The 20,746-nt window shown below is 34.6% G+C and overlaps 1 protein-coding gene across 2 annotated transcripts in view; it reads left to right on the top strand.

The window, feature by feature from the left end:
* The window catches only part of LOC149799331 (cyclic AMP receptor-like protein A), a 55,694-nt gene that overhangs the window by 8,494 nt on the left and 26,454 nt on the right, over nucleotides 1-20,746 (top strand). For both annotated transcript variants that reach the window (XR_016421159.1, XM_089958638.1), the window contains exons 4-8: nucleotides 2,279-2,335; nucleotides 5,419-5,479; nucleotides 11,349-11,436; nucleotides 14,793-14,882; nucleotides 18,191-18,226. Coding sequence is in view for 1 of the 2 variants with exons in the window: in XM_089958638.1 (XP_089814764.1) it covers nucleotides 2,279-2,335; nucleotides 5,419-5,479; nucleotides 11,349-11,436; nucleotides 14,793-14,882; nucleotides 18,191-18,226 (332 nt within the window). In the remaining variant the exon portion in view is untranslated. The remainder of the gene's footprint in view (nucleotides 1-2,278; nucleotides 2,336-5,418; nucleotides 5,480-11,348; nucleotides 11,437-14,792; nucleotides 14,883-18,190; nucleotides 18,227-20,746) is intronic.

Below are 20,746 nucleotides of genomic sequence, written 5' to 3'. Positions count from 1 at the left end.
CAAGGATTGTGGGTTTGATACCAGCTCAGACCAGCCCTGGTTGACTTCCTTGGTCCATTCTTGGGAAAGATGCTTAGTTCCCATTTTCTAAGCATGATTTAGTTAATAATGTCTTAAAAATGCTATTACAACAAAAATGAAAGTGAGTGTGCAGGAAACAGCTCTACATCATTGATAATTTTGTCATTGAAAAATCTTATGGATACATTATTTTTAAGTAACATTTATTATCTTGTCTGTGACATTTAATTAGTACCTGTACCTGATTTCAATCTGTCCTGTATAGAGGCATTGGAAATATATTTATTTTTGTATTCAGCACAGAGGAGTTGGAATATATTTGTCACCCTTATAACATATTAAAGAACTCAACTCTTCCAGGACCTTCAGTTCTTGAGTATGGACTATCAAAGTATGGACTTTGATTTTAAGTTAATGTATATTGGACTTCTCAGTTTTGCTTTTGGAAAAATGTTGCCTTGGACTACCATTGTCAAAACTGTACAGAACGTTTTTAACCTGTAGTTTATCATGTTTAAAAAGCTGAAATGTCTGTATAATTTGTTCTTATATTTCTTGATGAAATTTGCACAGTCTCTTTGAATTCCATAAAATTGATCCTTTCACAAAAATTTAGTGCTAACCATGCACACTGTATCGATGTAGAGGCAGATTATTAGGCAGGGACCATTTGATTAGTGAAACTAAAACAACTGCTTTCATTTTTGTGCATCACCAAGTATCTCTTGTAAACAAGTAATACTTTAAAATGAAAATATTTGGATGAAACCATGTCTTTATTGACATAAATAGCCTATGATTGTTGCCAGTGTGCCTATGTTAAATTTCTTTTACACCATTCTGTTTGACTGTTTGGATGTTTGGAAATCTACAAATAGACTGAAGTAATTTAGAAATATTAAGATTCTTTGAGAATACCATTGAATCAGCTTGAACTGAAAATTTGTGAAAGGACAAGTTCATGTCAAGTAAAAATATGTAGATTTTGGTCAGTTTAGAACTCTGGAAAATTAAGACATTGCACATTTATTCCATATGTACACAATACATATACATATGAAGCAATCATAATTAGGGCTGTCAACAAGTACCTGACCATAGTGAAAAACCCGGACATTAAAAATTAATGACGAGTACCCATTCACAAAAGTAATTTGTCGAAACACTATCAAAATATCAAATATCATTGGCAGTATGCTCGTTTGAGTTGCAGCTCCAGTCTGTATTTAGGAGTAGGACCACCCATTATGCATCAGCGGCCCACTACTAAACGGCTGCTGCATGCTGGGCTGTGCGAACAGCTTCAAAGTTCAGAACAATACTAATATGTAGACTACGCATGTTAACATATCACTTACTCATCAGTCAGCAAACGAACGACAAGCTGTGGCAGAATATATTGTAATGTTTTGTTTACTTACTTAAGTGTAACCTCCTTTCCTATTCAAGTTCTTAGCTGGAAGTTGACTTTCACCGCCATTTGCCATGAGTAATAAATAACAAAACACGCTGTGGAAGTTGTTGGAAGTTTATTAATAAGTGAAACGACATTGTAATATTAATTTATTATTACTGACAAATCAAACAAAATATTATAGTACAATTTATAATGGACAGTTTGAAGTACAACAGGAAAACAAATTATCTCCGTCGACAGATTGTCAGCCGTCTTCCAGTGGGTGTGGGTAAAGTGCGAATGTGAAAATGCGAAAGTGCGAATTGGTAAAATGCAAAAAAGAGAATGCGAAATAGTGGATAAAGTGTGGTAAACAGTGTGCAAAATGATGTAAATGTCTGTTCGTTTCGTCACCCTACAACAATCCAGGTTTGTGAAAATTTGACAGTGGGGTAACTAGGGTTGTACATGTCTTTCATGTTCTAACGGGTACCCGGTTACCTGTTAAACAGCACAACAGGTACCCAGGTGAAGTTTTCCGTGGTTTTTGACAGCCCTAATCATAATTACCTTAACTGTTCAGTTTTTCTGTTGATAACTTACTGATAATACTGAGATTAAATTTTAAATATTTTGCAACCATATATTCAGTAATATTTCTGATGATGTTTTCTTGACATTCATTTAAAATGTCATGCAGTTAATTGACACCTGTCCAAAATTTGATCTGCTGGTAAGCATTTACTTAAATTCCCATATTTCGATGACAAGATACAATCCAGTCAGTATCCATGGTTGATGCTCTTCACAATGCTTTATCAAATTTTGCATGAAAACATTGTTTGTCTTTTTCTTTTGTAGAGACTTATCTTATACCTGAGCATTGCAGCAGCTTTCATGTGTATTTCCTACTTGATGGTAAGAACTGAATAGATCATTGCTTGATTATTAGTCTGTCTTGCAATCCCTTCTTCCCTACACTCTTCCAGTGATCCACCTCATGGGAGGTCACCCTACATGACACTTAGTGTATTTCTACCTTTATGACCCCCTATAAGAGGCCAGTCCTTTTATAAGGCCCACTTGTAATTGCCAAGGAGTGTTCTCAAAAAGGGGGACCATGAGAAATCAGGGGGAAGGTATAGCTTAGTCCCCTCTGTAGTTACAGTTGAACCCGGTTATGTCGCCGGCCTAGGGGTTTGCCAAAAAGCGTCGAGATAAACGAAAGCTAACCAGTGTCAAAATTAAATTCGCGAGTCATTTCACTCTGACACAGCTCTGAAAAGTATTGTACACGCGGTTACTATGGTTTCTTTACAAAGTCTATAATGCTTTGTTGCTTTTTGCCTTTAACAGTCTGCTTGAAAACAAATGCTTCAATATTATTTATGCTGTCTAAAACAGTTTCATCTCCTACAAAAGAACCATACCGTCGAATTTTCTGTAGCATTTCTACCACCTCACCAGCTGAGGGAATTGGTTCCAAATCTTTGTCCACATCTTCTTCATCTTCTTTGTCATTGGACCGTATTTATTACTGTAGCATAAGTTAACACCCAATATACTGGGTGAGGGGTACGTAAAACTTTGTATAAGACGCGTCTTATATACGCGAAAATACAGTAGTGAGATGGTGAAGTGGCATCGATAACTAACATTTTCAAAAGCCGGCGATTGGTCATGGGGATCGAGATAACCGACGTTAAGTGGCAAATTTGGCCCTCTTTTGTGCTCGAGATATTAGGGTTCGGCGACATAAAAGACTTGACATAACCGATGAGAAAATGCTAAGACAAAGAGAGAATTTGGCGGTTCCACTTCAAAAACATCGACTTAATAGGGTTGGCGAGTTAACCGAGGTCGAGATAAGTGGGTTCGACTGTAAATTGAAACCTGTTTATTCAGGACCATCAGGGGTCCACATAAATCTGTCCTTGTTAAGATGCCAGACTTGTTATGCAGATTAAAAAAGGACCTATAAATATTGTCCTTCTTGAAGAGGCTCAGATTTAATCAACAAAACTTAAGTTTGGGCGTAAACATAAGTATTGGTTTCAGTGATATGATTGGTTGAAATTTAAGTCTGACTTGAAAATTGACCAATCACATATTTAAGTTTGGACTTTAAGACTTATTTGTTCCTGTTGTCCTTTATATGGATGTCTCAGATAATGCAGGCTTAACTATTTTTTTTTATCTTACTTTGATGTGGAAAATGAACTCATTAGAATATACAGTTTCAAATTTACTCTTTAAAAGAACTCTAGCTACATCCATCTTTTTATACGGTAAAATTTAGGGGAGTATGGAATTACAAGCCTTGCTTTTATGTAAGTTAAATGAACATAACAAGGAATAAACCTTGTCTGGCAGGTTCAGCTTCGTGATTTATCTGTGGTCAGGTCTGCTGAAAAATGGCAAAAATGTGAAGGAGAAAAATTTCACCAGTCCATGTATGGTGGATTTTTTTTTACCTGTTATCTGTGCCACCTGACATTTGGTTTTCTATATAAATTTTTACATTAATACCTTTATAATAGCTTTATTTTTTGTTTGCATCAGTTGTTTTTCATCATTTTCAGAAGTGTAGGTTCTTTAAGGACAGACACCTCAGGTAATAGAATGACAAAGGGGTTGTGCCTAAATAGCGTAGTAAGTGGAAGAATTTTTTGCAGTTGGTAATAAGTTATCACAAAGATGTACAGTTTATTTTAACTCACCTACATTTATGTTGTATGTTTATCATATGTCATCTGTTGTACATCATCCATAACTATTTGCTATTTTAAACTACTGATTGAAAAGTACTGAACCAATTTCGAAAGCAGAAAGCATCCTTTAAAGTATTTTTGGTATTGTTGATCTGCCATCAAATACAGCTGCTGTTATTGCCGATATAGAAATCTTTAAGCAACTGCTTCTCAAAACCACTCAGCAGAATTTGACCAGATTAGACAGAAAGCAGGCTTGAAGGCCTTTCAGGTTTTTACAAATGATGCTTATCTGCCATCCAAATATGGCTGTTGTTAAAAAGAGAATGAAATCTACTCAGAAACCATGCAACAGATTTTAATGAATTGAAGAGAAGCAAAATGAGGTGTGTTTTGTCTGTGACCAGACTCTTTGTTGACTTCTAATGCATTGTTTTAAAAGTTTAAAGCTTTAAAAGTTGTACAAATGGTGCTGTTGCACCGTACACAAAATGGCCACCATTTCCAAAAATAGATCATCTTTAAGTGACTTCTTTGCAGCAATTGGTCAACTGAATTGTATCAGTTTTACAGACGTTAGCCTGGCATGAAGGCCTTATGGATATTTAGAAATGCTTATCTGTTATGGCTGCTGGATGTAATAATAAAAAACAAAAACTTTAACAGAACTTAACAAATTTGACAACAAGCTTCACGCCATATGTTTGTCAAGTGTTTATACATGATGCTGTTCTGCCATCCAATATGACCCCTGTTTCTTGTAAAAAAAAAAATTTCTTCTCATAAACCATTCAACATAATTGATGTTTTTTATGGAAAGCAACCTTTCAGTTCTTTGCATTTGATAATGATCTGCCATTAAATATGGCCAGTGTTTCTTGTACTAAAATGTCTTTTGAGTGTTTTTGTCATAAAACCATTCAACAGAATTTTGATGTATTTCACAGAAAGCATCCAGGTTTGAATGCCTTTAAATTATATGCAAATGATCTCAATCTGCAGTCAAATATATTTGCAGATTTTAAGATATATAAACCTTCAAATAAATTCTTTTTCTCATAATCAGTGAAAATACTTTTAACCAATTTTGACAGCATCCTACAAACCCAGATTTGTTGGTCAATTGCCATTGTATTTGGGATGAATGCACATGTAAGCCAAGCAAGCAGTGTTGGGCCCACTTTGGTTTCTTTGTCAGTTTCGAATGGTACAAGATTTTCATTAGTTTTGTTGGACATGACCGAATTGTTTTGTCACAAAACTGTAATGTAAAAAATTAATATTTTTCAGGGAGAACTTCATCCAGATGGAGTACTTTGTGACTTTCAGGCATGGTGGATGACATTTTTTGGTAAGGTTATATAAGTATAAAAAGGTCATTTTTCTGCCCTGCTGCTGAGGTCACAGAATATTGAAATGTTTTCCATCTGTGCTACCACCCTCTAGTGTCAACAATGATTATTATATTTTTAAACCAAATTTTCTTTGCAATTTCTTCGAAGTTTCTTATCATCATCTCGGATGAATTTGGCAATGAACATACTCTGCGCATATTCCTGATGTAAAAAAAACCCCATGATTGCCTTAACAGAGCGTTGCTAACAAACAACTTAGGGAACACTGAAGTTTCAACATTTATCAGTTGGTGTTTTAATCAATTAATTATTAATATTTTAATAATTGGGGAAAAATAACATTCACATATTTGTTGCCAATCGTGTTTGCTGTGAAGCTTCATATTTAACATGCTCTTAGACGATATACCTTTAACAAATGATTTTATGAATTTATTGTCATTGGTTGACTGGTTACTACATAGTTCCCAGTCCTCCAGCAGACAGTGATTGTGTTAACGTGAACTTCCTGTTTCTTGTGATAGAGTCTGAAAATATAGCAGTAATCCATAATTTTGTGCTCCATTTCTTCTGCTGAAAGGTTTACCGTTTGGACAATAACAATTTTTTTCTCTTAAATTTTATCTCATATGGTCATCATGCACGTGACCTTATGGTATTGCTCCTTATCCTTTTTCTAGTGTGTGGAGTGTGTTTTCATCCTTCATCCTCCATCAACAGCAGCTTTCTTTAACATCTTTAATGCCACCAGATAAATTTCAACCAAACTTTGCATAGAGTACCCTAAAAAAATTTGCATCCAGTGATTCTGCTCTGATATCAGATATGGCCAGTGTTACTAAAATTAGAAAAAGCTTTAAACAGTGTGCTCACCAAAACTACTAATTTGATCAAATATTACATAGATCATTCTGGTATGAATACATCTCAGAATTTTAGCTCAATTGGTCATAGACTGGAAGAACTTGTGGGGTGGTCTGTTGTATATCCATCCATTTAAACACCTTTTTTTTATTAGGACTCCTCCTGAGTTACTTGGAGGATTGCCATAAAACTTTATGTACAATCATCCCATGGTCTAGTTGATCGTTAATATTATGGTAATGCCGGAACTTTTAGTATGGCCACTGCAGCAGCCATCTTTAATATCTTATTCTTACTACTCTTTTTTTTTTTCCCCGCTCCGGTGGCCTAGTGGTTAGAACATCCGCCTCGGATGTGGGAGGTTGTGGGTTCGATCCCCGACCGAGTCATACCAAAGACTTACAAAAATGGTACTAACAGCTGCCTCATTTGGTGCTCAGCATTAAGAGGTTAGTGTTAGGACTGGTCGGCCTGGTGTCAGGATAATGTGACTGGGTTGGACATCATGCTATATGTCTGTGGCATGATGCCCAGTGCTAGACCTCACTATAAACTGCCACATCTCAACCTTTGGATAGTGAAGAATGGAAAGCCATATTGAGATGGGGTTTACAGCAGAAAACTTTTTTTGATGTTTGGTTGGTCCTAAATGAAAATGATGATGATCTGAAATCTAATATGTCCACCACTGTTGCTATCCTGAAGCATTTGTTACCACTACTTCTAGGGATTTTATCAAAAGCATTCCTGTGATATAGACATGAACTTGAAGAAAATGGTGCCAGTCATTCAGTATGATCCCCAAGGCTGCTATCTTGATAATCTTGTTATTGCCACTTATCAATGGAACGTCACATTTACATTGGGTTTCTGCTAGTAGACTCCTTGTGATCTACACCACTCCCTCGATAACTCGCTCCCTGATAACTTGCGAACCCGCTAATTTTGATCAATGAAAATGTCACTTATGCCAAGAAGAGCCAGTACTTTAATAAATAAATACACATTAAATAATTTTTTTACCTATTGAAATTTGTGTTATAGTTCTATCTTTTAGTTCCTTTTAAGTGCAGTCGTCATAAATACAATGTGTCCTCTTGTAATTAAACGTAAAATGCATCAATTTACCGTAACAGCTATGTCTGCAAGCGTTTCTCATGAACCTAATTAAATGCCAACCTTGTTTTGATAACTGACTTTTGGAAGTATTTGTTGTATTGTTGCACTGAATTAAAAGCTGGCCTCCTTTGTATTATCACATTAATTATGTCTTTTGAATCAAAGGAGGTGGAACAAACGAAAATCCTACAAACTTAAAACCTAGCGGTACAAGATCATATGTTGGATGAACTCACTTCATTTGATTAATTGAAAAATTATAAATGTTATTGTGAATGTGACATAAACTACCATAAATTAACCAACACTTTCATAACTGTGATAAAAAATAACAAAGCAGCCAAGCAAAATGAATGCTTCGTAAAAAAAAGAGCTTGATTTCACAGATACGGACCATTGTGGGCAAGCAAGTTTCAAAGTATTCTTGAACGGGCACTTAGAGATATCCTCAAGGATGATAAGAAGTTTTATTATTACTACCAATGAAATCACGACATCAATATTGTACTAACTGAATAATACAAAAATTGAGTTTTGATGTAGACAATTGACTCACAAAATAAATATCACATGTTTTTTTAAAAAAAAGGAATCTTGTTTGGTGGTGTATTAACAGTTAGTCAGTTCCCTGCTCTGTGGATTCCTGATTTGGCAGGATAATATTAAACACCACATCGGAACCAGACAAATCAAGAAAATAAAAAACAGTGATGTAATACACAATGCACAGATTTTTTCACGTACATGTAATAGTTGTTGAAACCAGTTGGAACGATCTTTTATATGTTGGACATTTTGAAAATAAATATTATTAGACAGATCAACTTCATCAGAAAAAGTGCGTTATTAAAAATTATTATCAACATGATTGTAAAATGAAGATTCAGTCAATGAACAGCCCAGTTCCCTAACACTGCTTACCCCCCCCACCATGGTTTTCTTAATGTCAAAGCAATTTTTTTCTTCAGTTTTTGGTGGTCCTTTGGTAACTCGCACCTCACTTATAGTGCAGTCTATGTTTGTGGACCTCATTGTGCATGAGTTATCAAGGGAGAGGTGTAGTTTGTTCTGAATGAAAAATAGTGCTGATTTGGCATTTAATACAGACACCATGGTGGCCATTTTGAAAATCTTGTTACTTCCATACCTCCTATATGGATGGCCATGTCAACATGAGGTTTTTACGGAAGGACTTCTGATGATGTTTATCTGGTCCACCTTGACAGCCATCTTGAACATTTTGTTATTGCTGCTCCTCCAGAATAGATGGTCATATTCACACGAGGTTTTGATGAAAATAACTTGATATCTGGTTGGTGTGAAATGAAAATTGTACTGAGCTTAGGACCAATATGACAGCCACATCAGTGAATTCTGAAAATCTTGTTATCTCTGAATGTACCAGATGGTTTCAGTACTCAGCATTTTAAATGTTTTTATTTTGTTTCAGTTCCTGGAATTTCTTTTAGGCCATTGGAGTATCATATCCCTTCAAGGCATTCTTGTTACAGTTGATTCTGATCTGTTGAATTGTTTGAATTTACTCTTATCATTGCTATTTGAATTATTTCATGTTTGAATTTACTTTTATCATTGCTATTTGAATTATTTCACATTTGAATTTGCTTTTATCATTGCTATTTGAATTATTTCATGTTTGAATTTGCTTTTATCATTGCTATTTGAATTATTTCACATTTGAATTTACTTTTATCATTGCTATTTGAATTATTTCACATTTGAATTTACTCTTATCATTGCTATTTGAATTATTTCACATTTGAATTTGCTTTTATCATTGCTATTTGAATTATTTCATGTTTGAATTTGCTTTTATCATTGCTATTTGAATTATTTCATGTTTGAATTTGCTTTTATCATTGCTATTTGAATTATTTCATGTTTGAATTTACTTTTATCATTGCTATTTGAATTATTTCACATTTGAATTTACTTTTATCATTGCTATTTGAATTATTTCACATTTGAATTTGCTTTTTTATCAGTGCTATTTGAATTATTTCACTTAAATTAAGTTATTGGTCCTATGAGAATCAATTATAATGTTAGCTCACATCATTCAGTATCCAATTTTTGTGTTTTTATGTGCTATATGACATTTGTTCTAACCTTCCTTAGTATAAGACACTCTTACTATTATTGCTCCAATGAACAACATTAGAAAGAGAGAAACCTGTAATATTTTTGCTTTTGTAGAAAATGTGTCTGATATAAATGCAAGTACTACACAGGTAGATAAAGATGTATGTGAGGTTTACTTAAAATCAGAAGTAGAGTGAAGGGTATGGACTTTGGCTTGCCGGCACTCTTTGCAGTACAAAGCTGGGTCTTCATTAAAATTAGACATGGAACCAACAGTATGGACTCGGATCTTCTGGCACACTATGCATTACAGGAGTTGGGCCCATGTTGGTAAAATTAGATATCAAACAGATACCATGGACCCTGATATCTGTGCACACTATGCATTACAGGAGTTGGGCCCATGTTGGTAAAATTAGATATCAAACAGATACCATGGACCCTGATATCTGTGCGCACTATGCATTACAGGAGTTGGGTCCATGTTGGTAAAATTAGATATTAAACAGATACCATGGACCCTGATATCTGTGTGCACTATGCATTACAGGAGTTGGGTCCATGTTGGTAAAATTAGATATCAAAAAAATACCATGGACCCTGATATCTGTGCACACTATGCAGTACAAAACCTGGGTCTAAAATTGTTAAAATCAGAATTCAAACAAACAGTATGGACCCTGATATTTTGGCATACTATATAGCCTGTTATCATGGCATACTATGGGGCCTGATATGCTGGCACACTATTGGCTCTGATATCCTGGCACACTCTGAGATGCAGTAGCTAGATCTGCATTAATAATACCTAAAGTGGAACAAGCATTATCGACTCTGATCTGCTGGTATATTATGTGATACAATATTTAAAATTAGAAGTGGAACAAAATGGTATGGACTCAAATCTCCTGGCACACTATTTGATGCAAATATTGAGTGCAGTCATACATATTTGTATATTACCTGCAGTAAAATAAGGTACAGTAAAACTTCTCTTGAGCAAACCCCGTGATGAGCAACCATACTTCATTTGCAACTACAATAGTAACACACACATCAATTTTATGATATAGTATTTTATTATATCGTGAGTGGCCACCTATAGGACATGACTAATGACCATGACTTTTTGTAAAAATATGCATGTAGACACTGCTATAAATGATTGCATCACCAAAACAGAAATTAACACAACTGACCTTGATTTAATCCTTTGTAGCCATGACTGCTTAGGATGATATGCATGCCAAGTGCAGATTATTCAAAATAATATTACTAAGAATGACCATATTGTAAGAACAGTAGCGAACACCACTGACCTTTATTTAATCCTTTGTAACTATGACAACTTAAAAAGTAAAGACTGTTCATGGAAATTTGAAAAAAATTAGGATGGCTACCGGTTTTCTCAATAATTAAGGTCATGTATGTAGTATTATTTGTCATAGACTGTAAACCAGACTAAAGTATGTCACTAATTGCCATTGTATATTCAATGTCATGTGACTATCCATTGTGATTAACCATTCTTTTTTCAAAGGGAGATATATAGTCAGTTAAAAGGTTTGTATTGCTTCTTTTGTGAAAACCTGTACACTGCCAATAATGTCAGACTGAGAAATTAAAAGAGATTCAGTGTAGCAGTAAAGTACATTGTGTGTCTTGGAGTTAATCCATAATGCCTGGGTTGAAAGAGTAGTTGTAAACATTTCCAGACTTGATACAATTATGAGTATGTTAGCAATTTTAATATTTCATTTTCTTTTCTTTCCATTTTAGATTGGTCTGTGTTATTGTGGGTAGTTTGTATTACCTTCAATTTGTACATGAATGCTGTTTGGGGAAAAATAACGGAGAAATATGAATGGTAATTTACATTTTATTCTTAGTTTCCACTAGCTTTTTAAATAGTATTTTGCTGAGTGTTGTAGAAAGTGATAAACATGCATTATTAGTGTGGTGAGACCTCTTTTAGAGCAGACACATATGATTTACACTTGATGATAAAGGACAGCCTCGATTGCTCCAGTGGCCATGTGGTTAAAGTATCTGCCTCAGATGCAGGAGGCTGCAGGTTTGAACCCCGCCGAGTCTTACCAAAAACTTATAAAAATAGTACTTGCAGCTGCCTTGCTCATGCTAAGCATTAAGAGGTTAGTGTTAGGACTGATTGGCCTGGTGTTAGGATAATGTGATTGGGTGGGACATCATGCACCTTGTCTGCAGCATGATGCCCCAGTGCTAGACATCACTATAAACTGCCATACATCAGTAGTCACAGTATGTCACATTGACTTGAACCCTAATTTTTAATTTAGGAATGTGATAACAATAATACATGATTATGGTTCGATAACAGTTATGAAAATTCCACCCTCAAAAAAAGAATTGTGTATCAGAAACTCAGCATTGCCCAACACCAAATTGTTTCCTGCCTGTGGTATTTGCCTATCTTACACCAGTTCTTTAGAAGATGAATCTGTTATTTCTCAATGTCATTTTTTTTATTCATGTGCACAAATTCATAAAGTACAGTACTCCCTTGCTATGAGGTAGCTCAGTATAAGGTGGTTCTATTTATATGGTATGGTCATAAATTCCATTCTGTTGTTTTGTAGTAAAATTAGTGTACAGTACCTCGGTATATAGAGAATATATATACATGTACTTTTTTGAGTAGATATGGTGAAAATGAGGTGGAAAATGTGAGATTTTATGTGCTGTCAACTTTGCTGTCTGTTTAAGTAACACATGCTATAACCAAATTGTGATTGTCGCCTGGTTTGTTTTGTAATGGACACTAATCAGATTTCTCCATTTTGAAACATGATCATGATTGTGATGACAGTTTAAAATCGCTACTAAAACAATTTTATTACTATATGTAATCAAGGGTTTTTCTTAAAGTTGACGTTGAGTGTAGTAGATGCATGTTATTGTATGGGTGACACAGATTATCAAGTAGCAACAGTTTGCTGACATGATTCAAGTGGAGAACTTCAAGTCGACTTTGTTTGTTGTTTGGAGTTCATTTTTAGTCATTCTTGATGGTACCATCTAATTGATTACATAAATATATTTTGGTAGGTCAACAGTCTTGATACATTTTAAGATCTATTCATCCTGTTTGTGTGAGAGAGAAAAGAAATTAAGGGAGAGATATAGAAGGAAAAGAAACAGGTCTATGTATGGAAATACAGTATAAATAAGGACTGATAAAATTACTAAATGCAAAAAGAAACTAGTTTCAAAAGTGATATCAACACTGTGGTGATAAAAGTGGTGTCGCCTATATGGTGAGATTATTTGTATCACTGTTTTGGTTATATAATTTTTCTCCTATTGACATATTTCAGTACCTTGCTATGAAATATATAATAAAAAACCCTGTACCAATAAGGTAGTTGTGTTTATAACTATGGTTGTTTTGAACGGCATCATAGTAAAGGAGTACAGTATATAATGTTAAGTTCTTTTGAAGTCATTTATAATGAGGGAGGGGGCCCCGAGTGGCCGAGTGGTCTAAAGCGCTCTCTGTTACGGATCACTGCCATCTCACCTCTGTCTGCGTGGGTTCGAGTCTAGGATTCGGCCAATGTGGGTATGTGAGAAAACTTGCCAGTAGCTTCTCGTGGGTCGGTGGTTCTTTCCGGGGTTTTCCCGGGTTCTTCCTCCACCATTAATACTGGCCGCCATGCATAGCCTATCTTGTGCTGATAAATGGCGTTAAACCCCACAACAACAACAACATAATGAGGGAGTACTGCACGGTCTTTTGGAGTCCTTTTTGAAAATGTTTCACTGTATAGTAAATTGATGGTACATCTCGCCCTCATCATAACACCTTTGATTATAGTGTGATTCAGGTCATAATACAGTACCGCTATGGACGCTGTGATGAACATTTAACCATTGTCAAAGGTGTGACTGTTTGGATTGAAAGACAACAAAAAGCTTTGTATTATATCTTATTTCCTTTTTAAAACATTATTCTTTAACAGAATTAAATGTACTTATGATATGAAGTATATTTAATTTACATAAACTAAAATCATTATTATGTGTTTCACTACTGTTTTGTTATCCCCACCCCAATGCCATTGTGTTCATATATGCATTTACTGAAGTTTCATTCAGTCTTACTATGCCAAAGTTTGGTACAAAGAGTAGTCTGCAGTAATGGGCACCAACATCAATGTTATAATGAGGGACAGCTCTTTATTAGATCAGCAGGTCTGGAAATCATAATTCTCAGATCTAGAGACTTAGTTTTCACTCACAGCCAATCACAAATGACCTTTCAAAAGTAGGATAAGTTGTGAAAAGTGAAGACAAAATATCAAGCTCAAACATAAATCTAAAGTTTGACGGTTTCTAAGGCTAATAACAAAATTTCAAGATCAAACTGAGCCTAACATTTGATGATCACAAAAATCGCAAACTCACATTAAGCCAAACGTTTTCAGGTTTACTTGCCTAATCACACAATAATTTCAAGCTCAAATTCAGCCAAAAGTTTGATGGTTTCCAAGTCTGATCACACAATAATTTTCAAGCAAATACTGAGCTGAATGTTTGATGGTTTCCATGTCTGATCACACAATACTTTCAAGCTTAAACTCAGCTTCTAATTTGATGGTTTCCAAGCATTATCACAAAGAATCTCGAACTCATTCCAATTTATACTTTGATGGTTTCCAAGCCTGATCATTAAGTATTCTCTGCTCTGAGTATTTGTTAATGTAACCAACTATATATACTTGTTTATTAGTTGAGACCAACTGCAAAATGCATGGACCCAGATCTGCCATCGCATAATGTGCAGACAAAAATGGGTCTATGCAGTCATTTAGGTCTAATAAATAGAACAAACAACATAGACCATGATCTGATTGTATATTCTGTAATGGCAGATCAGGGTTTATGTTGTTATTACAGTTGGGCTTGACTTATAAGTAAGTACATACAGTACCAATGATAGGGTACAGTTTTCATTTTTAATATACTTTACACATGATGTGAAGGACAGCTGACTGAGGATTTACATTAACAAGACCTAGGTTTGTTTTTTGATATAGGTCTGTTAATTTTCTTATATCATGATATTGATGGAAGTGTTCTTGATACATGTATATGTGTATTATTTTATTCTTCTTCTTGTTTGCTTCTTAATTTGTATTTGAATCAGTTTCAGAATAAAAATGCTGTATTTGTTCTCCTCAGGTTGTATCACCTTGTCTGTTGGAGCACATCTCTCCTGTTTTCTTGCTTGCCATTTATTGGGGACCATTATGGACCTGCTGGTGCCTGGTGGTAAGTTATTTCCCTTGAGACATTGCAATCATAATTTCCATATGGAGTACTCTTGGGCTGATCATTTGTTTGAAAAGAAAAAAAATCACACACCATATATTGATAGATGTCCTTGAGTGAATAAAATCAAGAATTCATCATGAATTTGAAATAGTGATTTAGGGGTAGAAAATCTCTAAAAGTTACTCACACCCAGTCAGACAGATCAAATCCATACACCCAGTCAAACAAATACTAAATTCAACACATCCAGTCAGGAAAATACTAAAATCAACACACTGAGTCAGGCAGATGCTAAACATTCACTCATCCGATAAGGCAAATACTGAAACTCCATACACTCTATCAGGCAGACACTAAAAATCCACTCCCCCTGTCAGGCAGACACTAAAAATCCACATACCCTGTCAGGCAAATACTAAAATCCACACACCCAGTCAGACAAGTACTAAAACTGCACTCACCCAGTCAGGCAAATACTAAAAGTCCACTAACCCTGTCAGGCAGACACTAAAAATCCACACAACCAGTCAGGCAAATACTAAAAATCCACACACTTAGTCAAATATTAAAACTTTACAAACCCAGTCAGGCAAATACTAAAATTCCACTCACCCTGTCAGGCAAATACTAAAACTCCACACACCCAGTCAGGCAAATACTAAACTTCCACACACCCTGTAAAACAAATACTAAAAATCCACTCACAGTCAGGCAAATACTAAAACTCCACACACCCAGTCAGGCAAATACTAAACTTCCACACACCCTGTAAAACAAATACTAAAAATCCACTCACAGTCAGGCAAATACTAAAATTCAACACATCCAGTCAGTGTAATACCAAGAATCCACTCACCCAGTCAGGCAGATACTAAAAATCCACACATCCAGTCAAGCAAATACTAAAAACCCTCTCAGGCAAATGCTATAAAGTTTACTTGCTCAGAATAAACTATGCCTCAAGCCTATGCCTATAGAAATATTAAAATTATTCATTAACATAAAAAAATTTACCTGTTAACTTTACATTGTCAGAATCATGCAGTATTACCCGATATTGAATCCGCGTGACAATACACATATAGCATTCATGTGCATAAAGGAACTACTTTCTATTGTAAACAAACAATGGACGCAGACACCAGCACTTTTGATTTGTACACAAATCATGTACACTCGCGTAAGAGGCTCTTTACGTTATGGTTGTTTACATTTGTTTCTGAATGAACTAAAACATATGTTTCGTGGAGTGCCACATACCAGCTGCTTTGGCACATTCCACGTTGAAACAATGTTACGGATTTAGGCTAGCTACAGTATATAACAGATGCAAGATAAGGTCCTTACAAATAACATACAAGTGACAAGTCATATACTCTCTTCTTTAGCTGGTGATAAGAATGGAAAAATAAAATATACTTACAGTTTTACATCCTGAATTTCCTCAAAATGCATTTTCATAATTCTGCAAATCCAAATTACATGAGCCATGTCATAGGTTTTCAATCTGGATTACACATTTCGAAATTGTGCTGTAATTTCGATGTTAAGTGCAATTGCATCCTCCTTACTGCACTCAAAATGAAATAAGCATTAAATTCCATAGCGTCTTTTTGATAATTGCAATTGAAAGACTTCATATTTTTCCCACATTATGATTCAGACATTCAATGACAGAAACAGAAACACATTTGCAGATGTCAACACGCTTCTCCCTAGCTTATTCAATCTCATGTATTTCATGTGGTAAATGTCACATACAAATCCAGTCCATAATCATGAAATTTCTTAGAATTGATAAAAATACCATAATCTATTCATTTCAGATCAAATGGAAAAGTTGTTGCAATGCACATTTATTCACAATATGACTCCAAATTTCAATTTTAACTAGACACGCCATTTTCTTTTCGAAAGTTATGTTGAGCGTGCGACTAAGTTAAAATTTATCTGGGCTAAGTTATGTAATGTTGATTTGTGTAATGATGAATATGCGTTTGTGTATTTAGTTTGGAATGCGGCATACATTCATTTACGTTGTTTCTTGTAGTGTATTTTGTTTGTATAATTAAACCTTAGGTAGAATTAAAAAAATGAGCATATAATAAAAAGGTTACTGCATTTGTATGGGAAAATATGAACTCATTTTGTCGGAAGGATATACTACACTCCCAAGGTCGTGCAGTATTCCATCCCAAAACTCGTTCATATTTTCCCATACAAATGCAGTAACCTATAATTCAAGAACTTTTTCTGTGACACTTATAGCACCTTATGTAATGAGTTAGAAATTGAGATCAGTTTTCCATTTGGTAAATGTTTATTAGTATTGAAGACTGAGAGAACAGTTTATATATATAAACCTGATTAAAACAAATATAAATAAATTGTGAGACAGCAATTATAGTGGTGACAGTGTCTTCACATTATGATTCTGTAGTCAGGTTTTAAAAGTTGTATGTATTCTACATAATTTTCTGAATTCATATGAAACTACTGTATTATTATTATTATTATTACAAGACTCAAATTTGTATAAAGAGTGATACATATTTTGTCTTTCTATACATATGTTTATAAATATCTTTGGCATATAGGTCACTGTGATGGAGAATTTATATTCCATGAATAAATTTTTCTTTTTCTTCACTATCTGTGCATGTTCATACTTTTCTTACAGTTATTAATTTGCTGAACATGTGGACTGACTCTTTTTCAAATATGATGCAGAATACTTGAAAAACAATTTTTTAGAATTCTTGAAGGGAGAACATTCAACACTCCCTCGCAACAAGACCGTTCGTTATAACACAGTTTCTGTAACAAGGAGAGTAATGGATCCCATTTTGTATGTATATATGTAATTTTGATTTTTAATGTATCTTTAACAATTTTCCAGTCACATCATTTTGATGTCTGCAGCATGGTATTTTATAGTGATGTCTAGCACTGGGGCATCATGCCGCAGACATATAGCAAGATGTCCCACCCGGTCACATTATCCTGATACCAGCCAACCAATCCTAACACTCACCTCTTAATGCCAAGTGAGGCAGCTGTTAGTACCATTTTTATAAGTCTTTGGTATGACTCAGCCAGGGTTTGAACCTGTGACCTCCTGCATCCAAGATGGATACTCTAACCTATTAGGCCACCAGAGTGATCAATCCCATTTTATTATGTGGGAGTAAAATTATAAAATACCTCATTATGAGACATACCTTGTGGCTCACATGGATGGCAATATGAAAAGTCAGTACTGTAATGTACAATAAATGTTCATTCTATATCTGTTTTCTTTGCAGTTGGATTAAAGATGACTGGCAGTGGAGAGTGGGAATGTAAGTGTTTACTGTAGAATTATCTTTTAAAAGTTTTTACTTTTTATTCAGCCTTTCCCTTAATAAGACACAGTTACGGTTAATTGTACCCCCACCCCATTACATTTGTCTACCAACATGTCAGTTAGATGCTTGACCATGTTTTAATTAAAATGTTGTCTGAAGACATACTACTGTATTTGCTGGCCTATAAGATGATACTTTTTTTTACCAGAAAATCTTAGATTTGTCTTATACTCTGAATAGACTTATATATGGATTATGTCATCCGAATCTCTTTATTGTATTTTTCATATGGAAAATAATTCTGCACAAGTACGAAAAATAGTGTGTAAAATATTTTATTTTGGGGAAGAGATCGTGTATGAAAAAATATAGGGTCTCACATTGAGTATTTGAAACAATTACATGATTGTCAGTATTAAAAATTAACATACGTCAGATGTAATTGTGCTAAAGCAGCATGCATCGGTAATGTACATTGTTTGTAATATACGTTGTTTAAATTTGATTACATATATGTATGTTAGAATTGACAAGTTAGATAATGAATAAAAATGACAAAGACATATTCCATCACATTGTTCTTCCTGCACCTAATGATCAATAAAACTTATGCCCCATTGAGAGAGAGACAGAAAGACAGAGAAAGAGAGATGTCTTCACGATTGTAAATCTGTATTATATTCTCTCTTACCTGATGACTGTGATCTTACTCATGTACAAGTGCATTCCATCATCAATTAATACCACAAGGTAAGCAATTCCTTCTAGTATCCATTATCCAAGAAGTACATGGCTTTCTTGTGGTATTTACATTCTAATTAAATATGCTACAGCTTTATTTAGTCATTCCAAGCTAATACCTCTTTGAGGTCAAGATTTGGCAGAACAGATCAAGGCTACCAATAGAGAAATGAGGCTACCCATGGGTATTGTGAATACCGTACCATATAATGAAAGGAGATCCCAGGTGGTACATTGCTCAGCCAGTGACATCTTTAAACTTGCATTGAACTGACAGCAATTTAAAGTAACACCAAGCATGAGCAAAGATATATAAAACAATTGCCGCCTAAGTACAGGAAGAGTACATGCAGTTTTATAAAATCTTATTTGTTGGGAATGGAGAGGTTGTTATACTTGCAATGAATAGCATAGACAGCATGCAAATTGGTCATTCTTGGGATTTAACCTAAATGGAGTCTGTATGGATATAACTTTTGTGAATATTTGAACCCTGAAAGAGTATGATATGTATTTCATAGTTTACATTTACTGTTTCATTTCTTAATTTTTTCTGTCTTTGACAAGAGCTTCACCTAAACGAGGGCAATAAGGTTAAAAAAAAAAAGGAAGAGATGAAATCTCTCTATCTCATATTTCGGACCATTTTGTTTTTGATCACGAGGTTTCATGAAAAAAGATGTGATGGAAAACACTTGCATCCCTCTCTCTGCATCTCTCTTCCCAACAAAACTGTGGAAAAGCATTTTAAAATTAATGATGCAATTTCCATATTGCAGGTAATCTGGAATAGCATAAAGTGATACTTTTAATATTTATGAAACTGGAAGTTATTACATTTTAATTCCACACAGCATCGCAAGTTTTATCCTATCTGCAACTCACCAAATTTTCAGGTCAGCATCATTATATGTAGCTAAAAATACATAATACATAAAATACTTCATGTGAAACAAATTAGGTACTTTTAGTTAAATTTAATGATTGTGACTGGAAAGGTTAATGAGTTACAGATAGGATAAAATTTGTGATGCTGTGTGGAACAAAGCCAAAAAGACAATCTGAGGTATTGATCTGGCCTCATCTTATACTCAGCATCATGTTATATATATGGATGAAGGGTGGAAAAGTTGCTGAATTTGCTGATTCTACATAGACCCAGATCAGCTGGCACATTAAATGAGGGTTTGTGCATTTTGCATTGGATTCGTCTTGTATATACAGTAATTCTATTCATTCTTATACATGTATTCACTAATTATTTGTCTTCTTTTTCATTATAATTCAGTTTTTTTTCCCCTTCAAAACTATCATCCTGTAATTTGAATGCTGTTAACATAATGTTGGTCAGTCTTAGTTCTTGGTGACACTGAAATTAGCATAGAAGTACATAAGCTTTTCATTTTTGAAGGCATGAAAATTCCAACAGCTCAGTCATTGATATGTAAAGATTTTATTGGCAAAATTCTGTTTTATTTGATCTGTTTCTACAAAATGAGTATTATTCATGTAGTGTACAAGCTATCAAGCAAAGTTCAATTGATTGTAATGGGACTCGGCAAAGTTGCATAGAAGACAGGTAGAGTTGGATACCTGTGAATCAGTTGTCTGTTCCAACTAATCAGACACCTGCGAATCTATGGTCGTTTCCAACTAGTCATTTGGATCAAAGGACCAATTGCATGATCGGACACCTTTCTTTACTTCTTTACTCAGCAAAGTTTTAATCTATCTTAAATCCACATGTGATGTTTGGAACACTTGCATTTTATT

Source organism: Sinohyriopsis cumingii, chromosome 5 (genome assembly GCF_028554795.1).
Source record: "Sinohyriopsis cumingii isolate HCF-2022 chromosome 5, ASM2855479v2, whole genome shotgun sequence".
NCBI classification, from domain to species: domain Eukaryota; kingdom Metazoa; phylum Mollusca; class Bivalvia; order Unionida; family Unionidae; genus Sinohyriopsis; species Sinohyriopsis cumingii.
The sequence above is the reverse complement of the archived record's forward strand: the minus strand, read 5'-3'. Positions and strand labels throughout refer to the sequence as shown.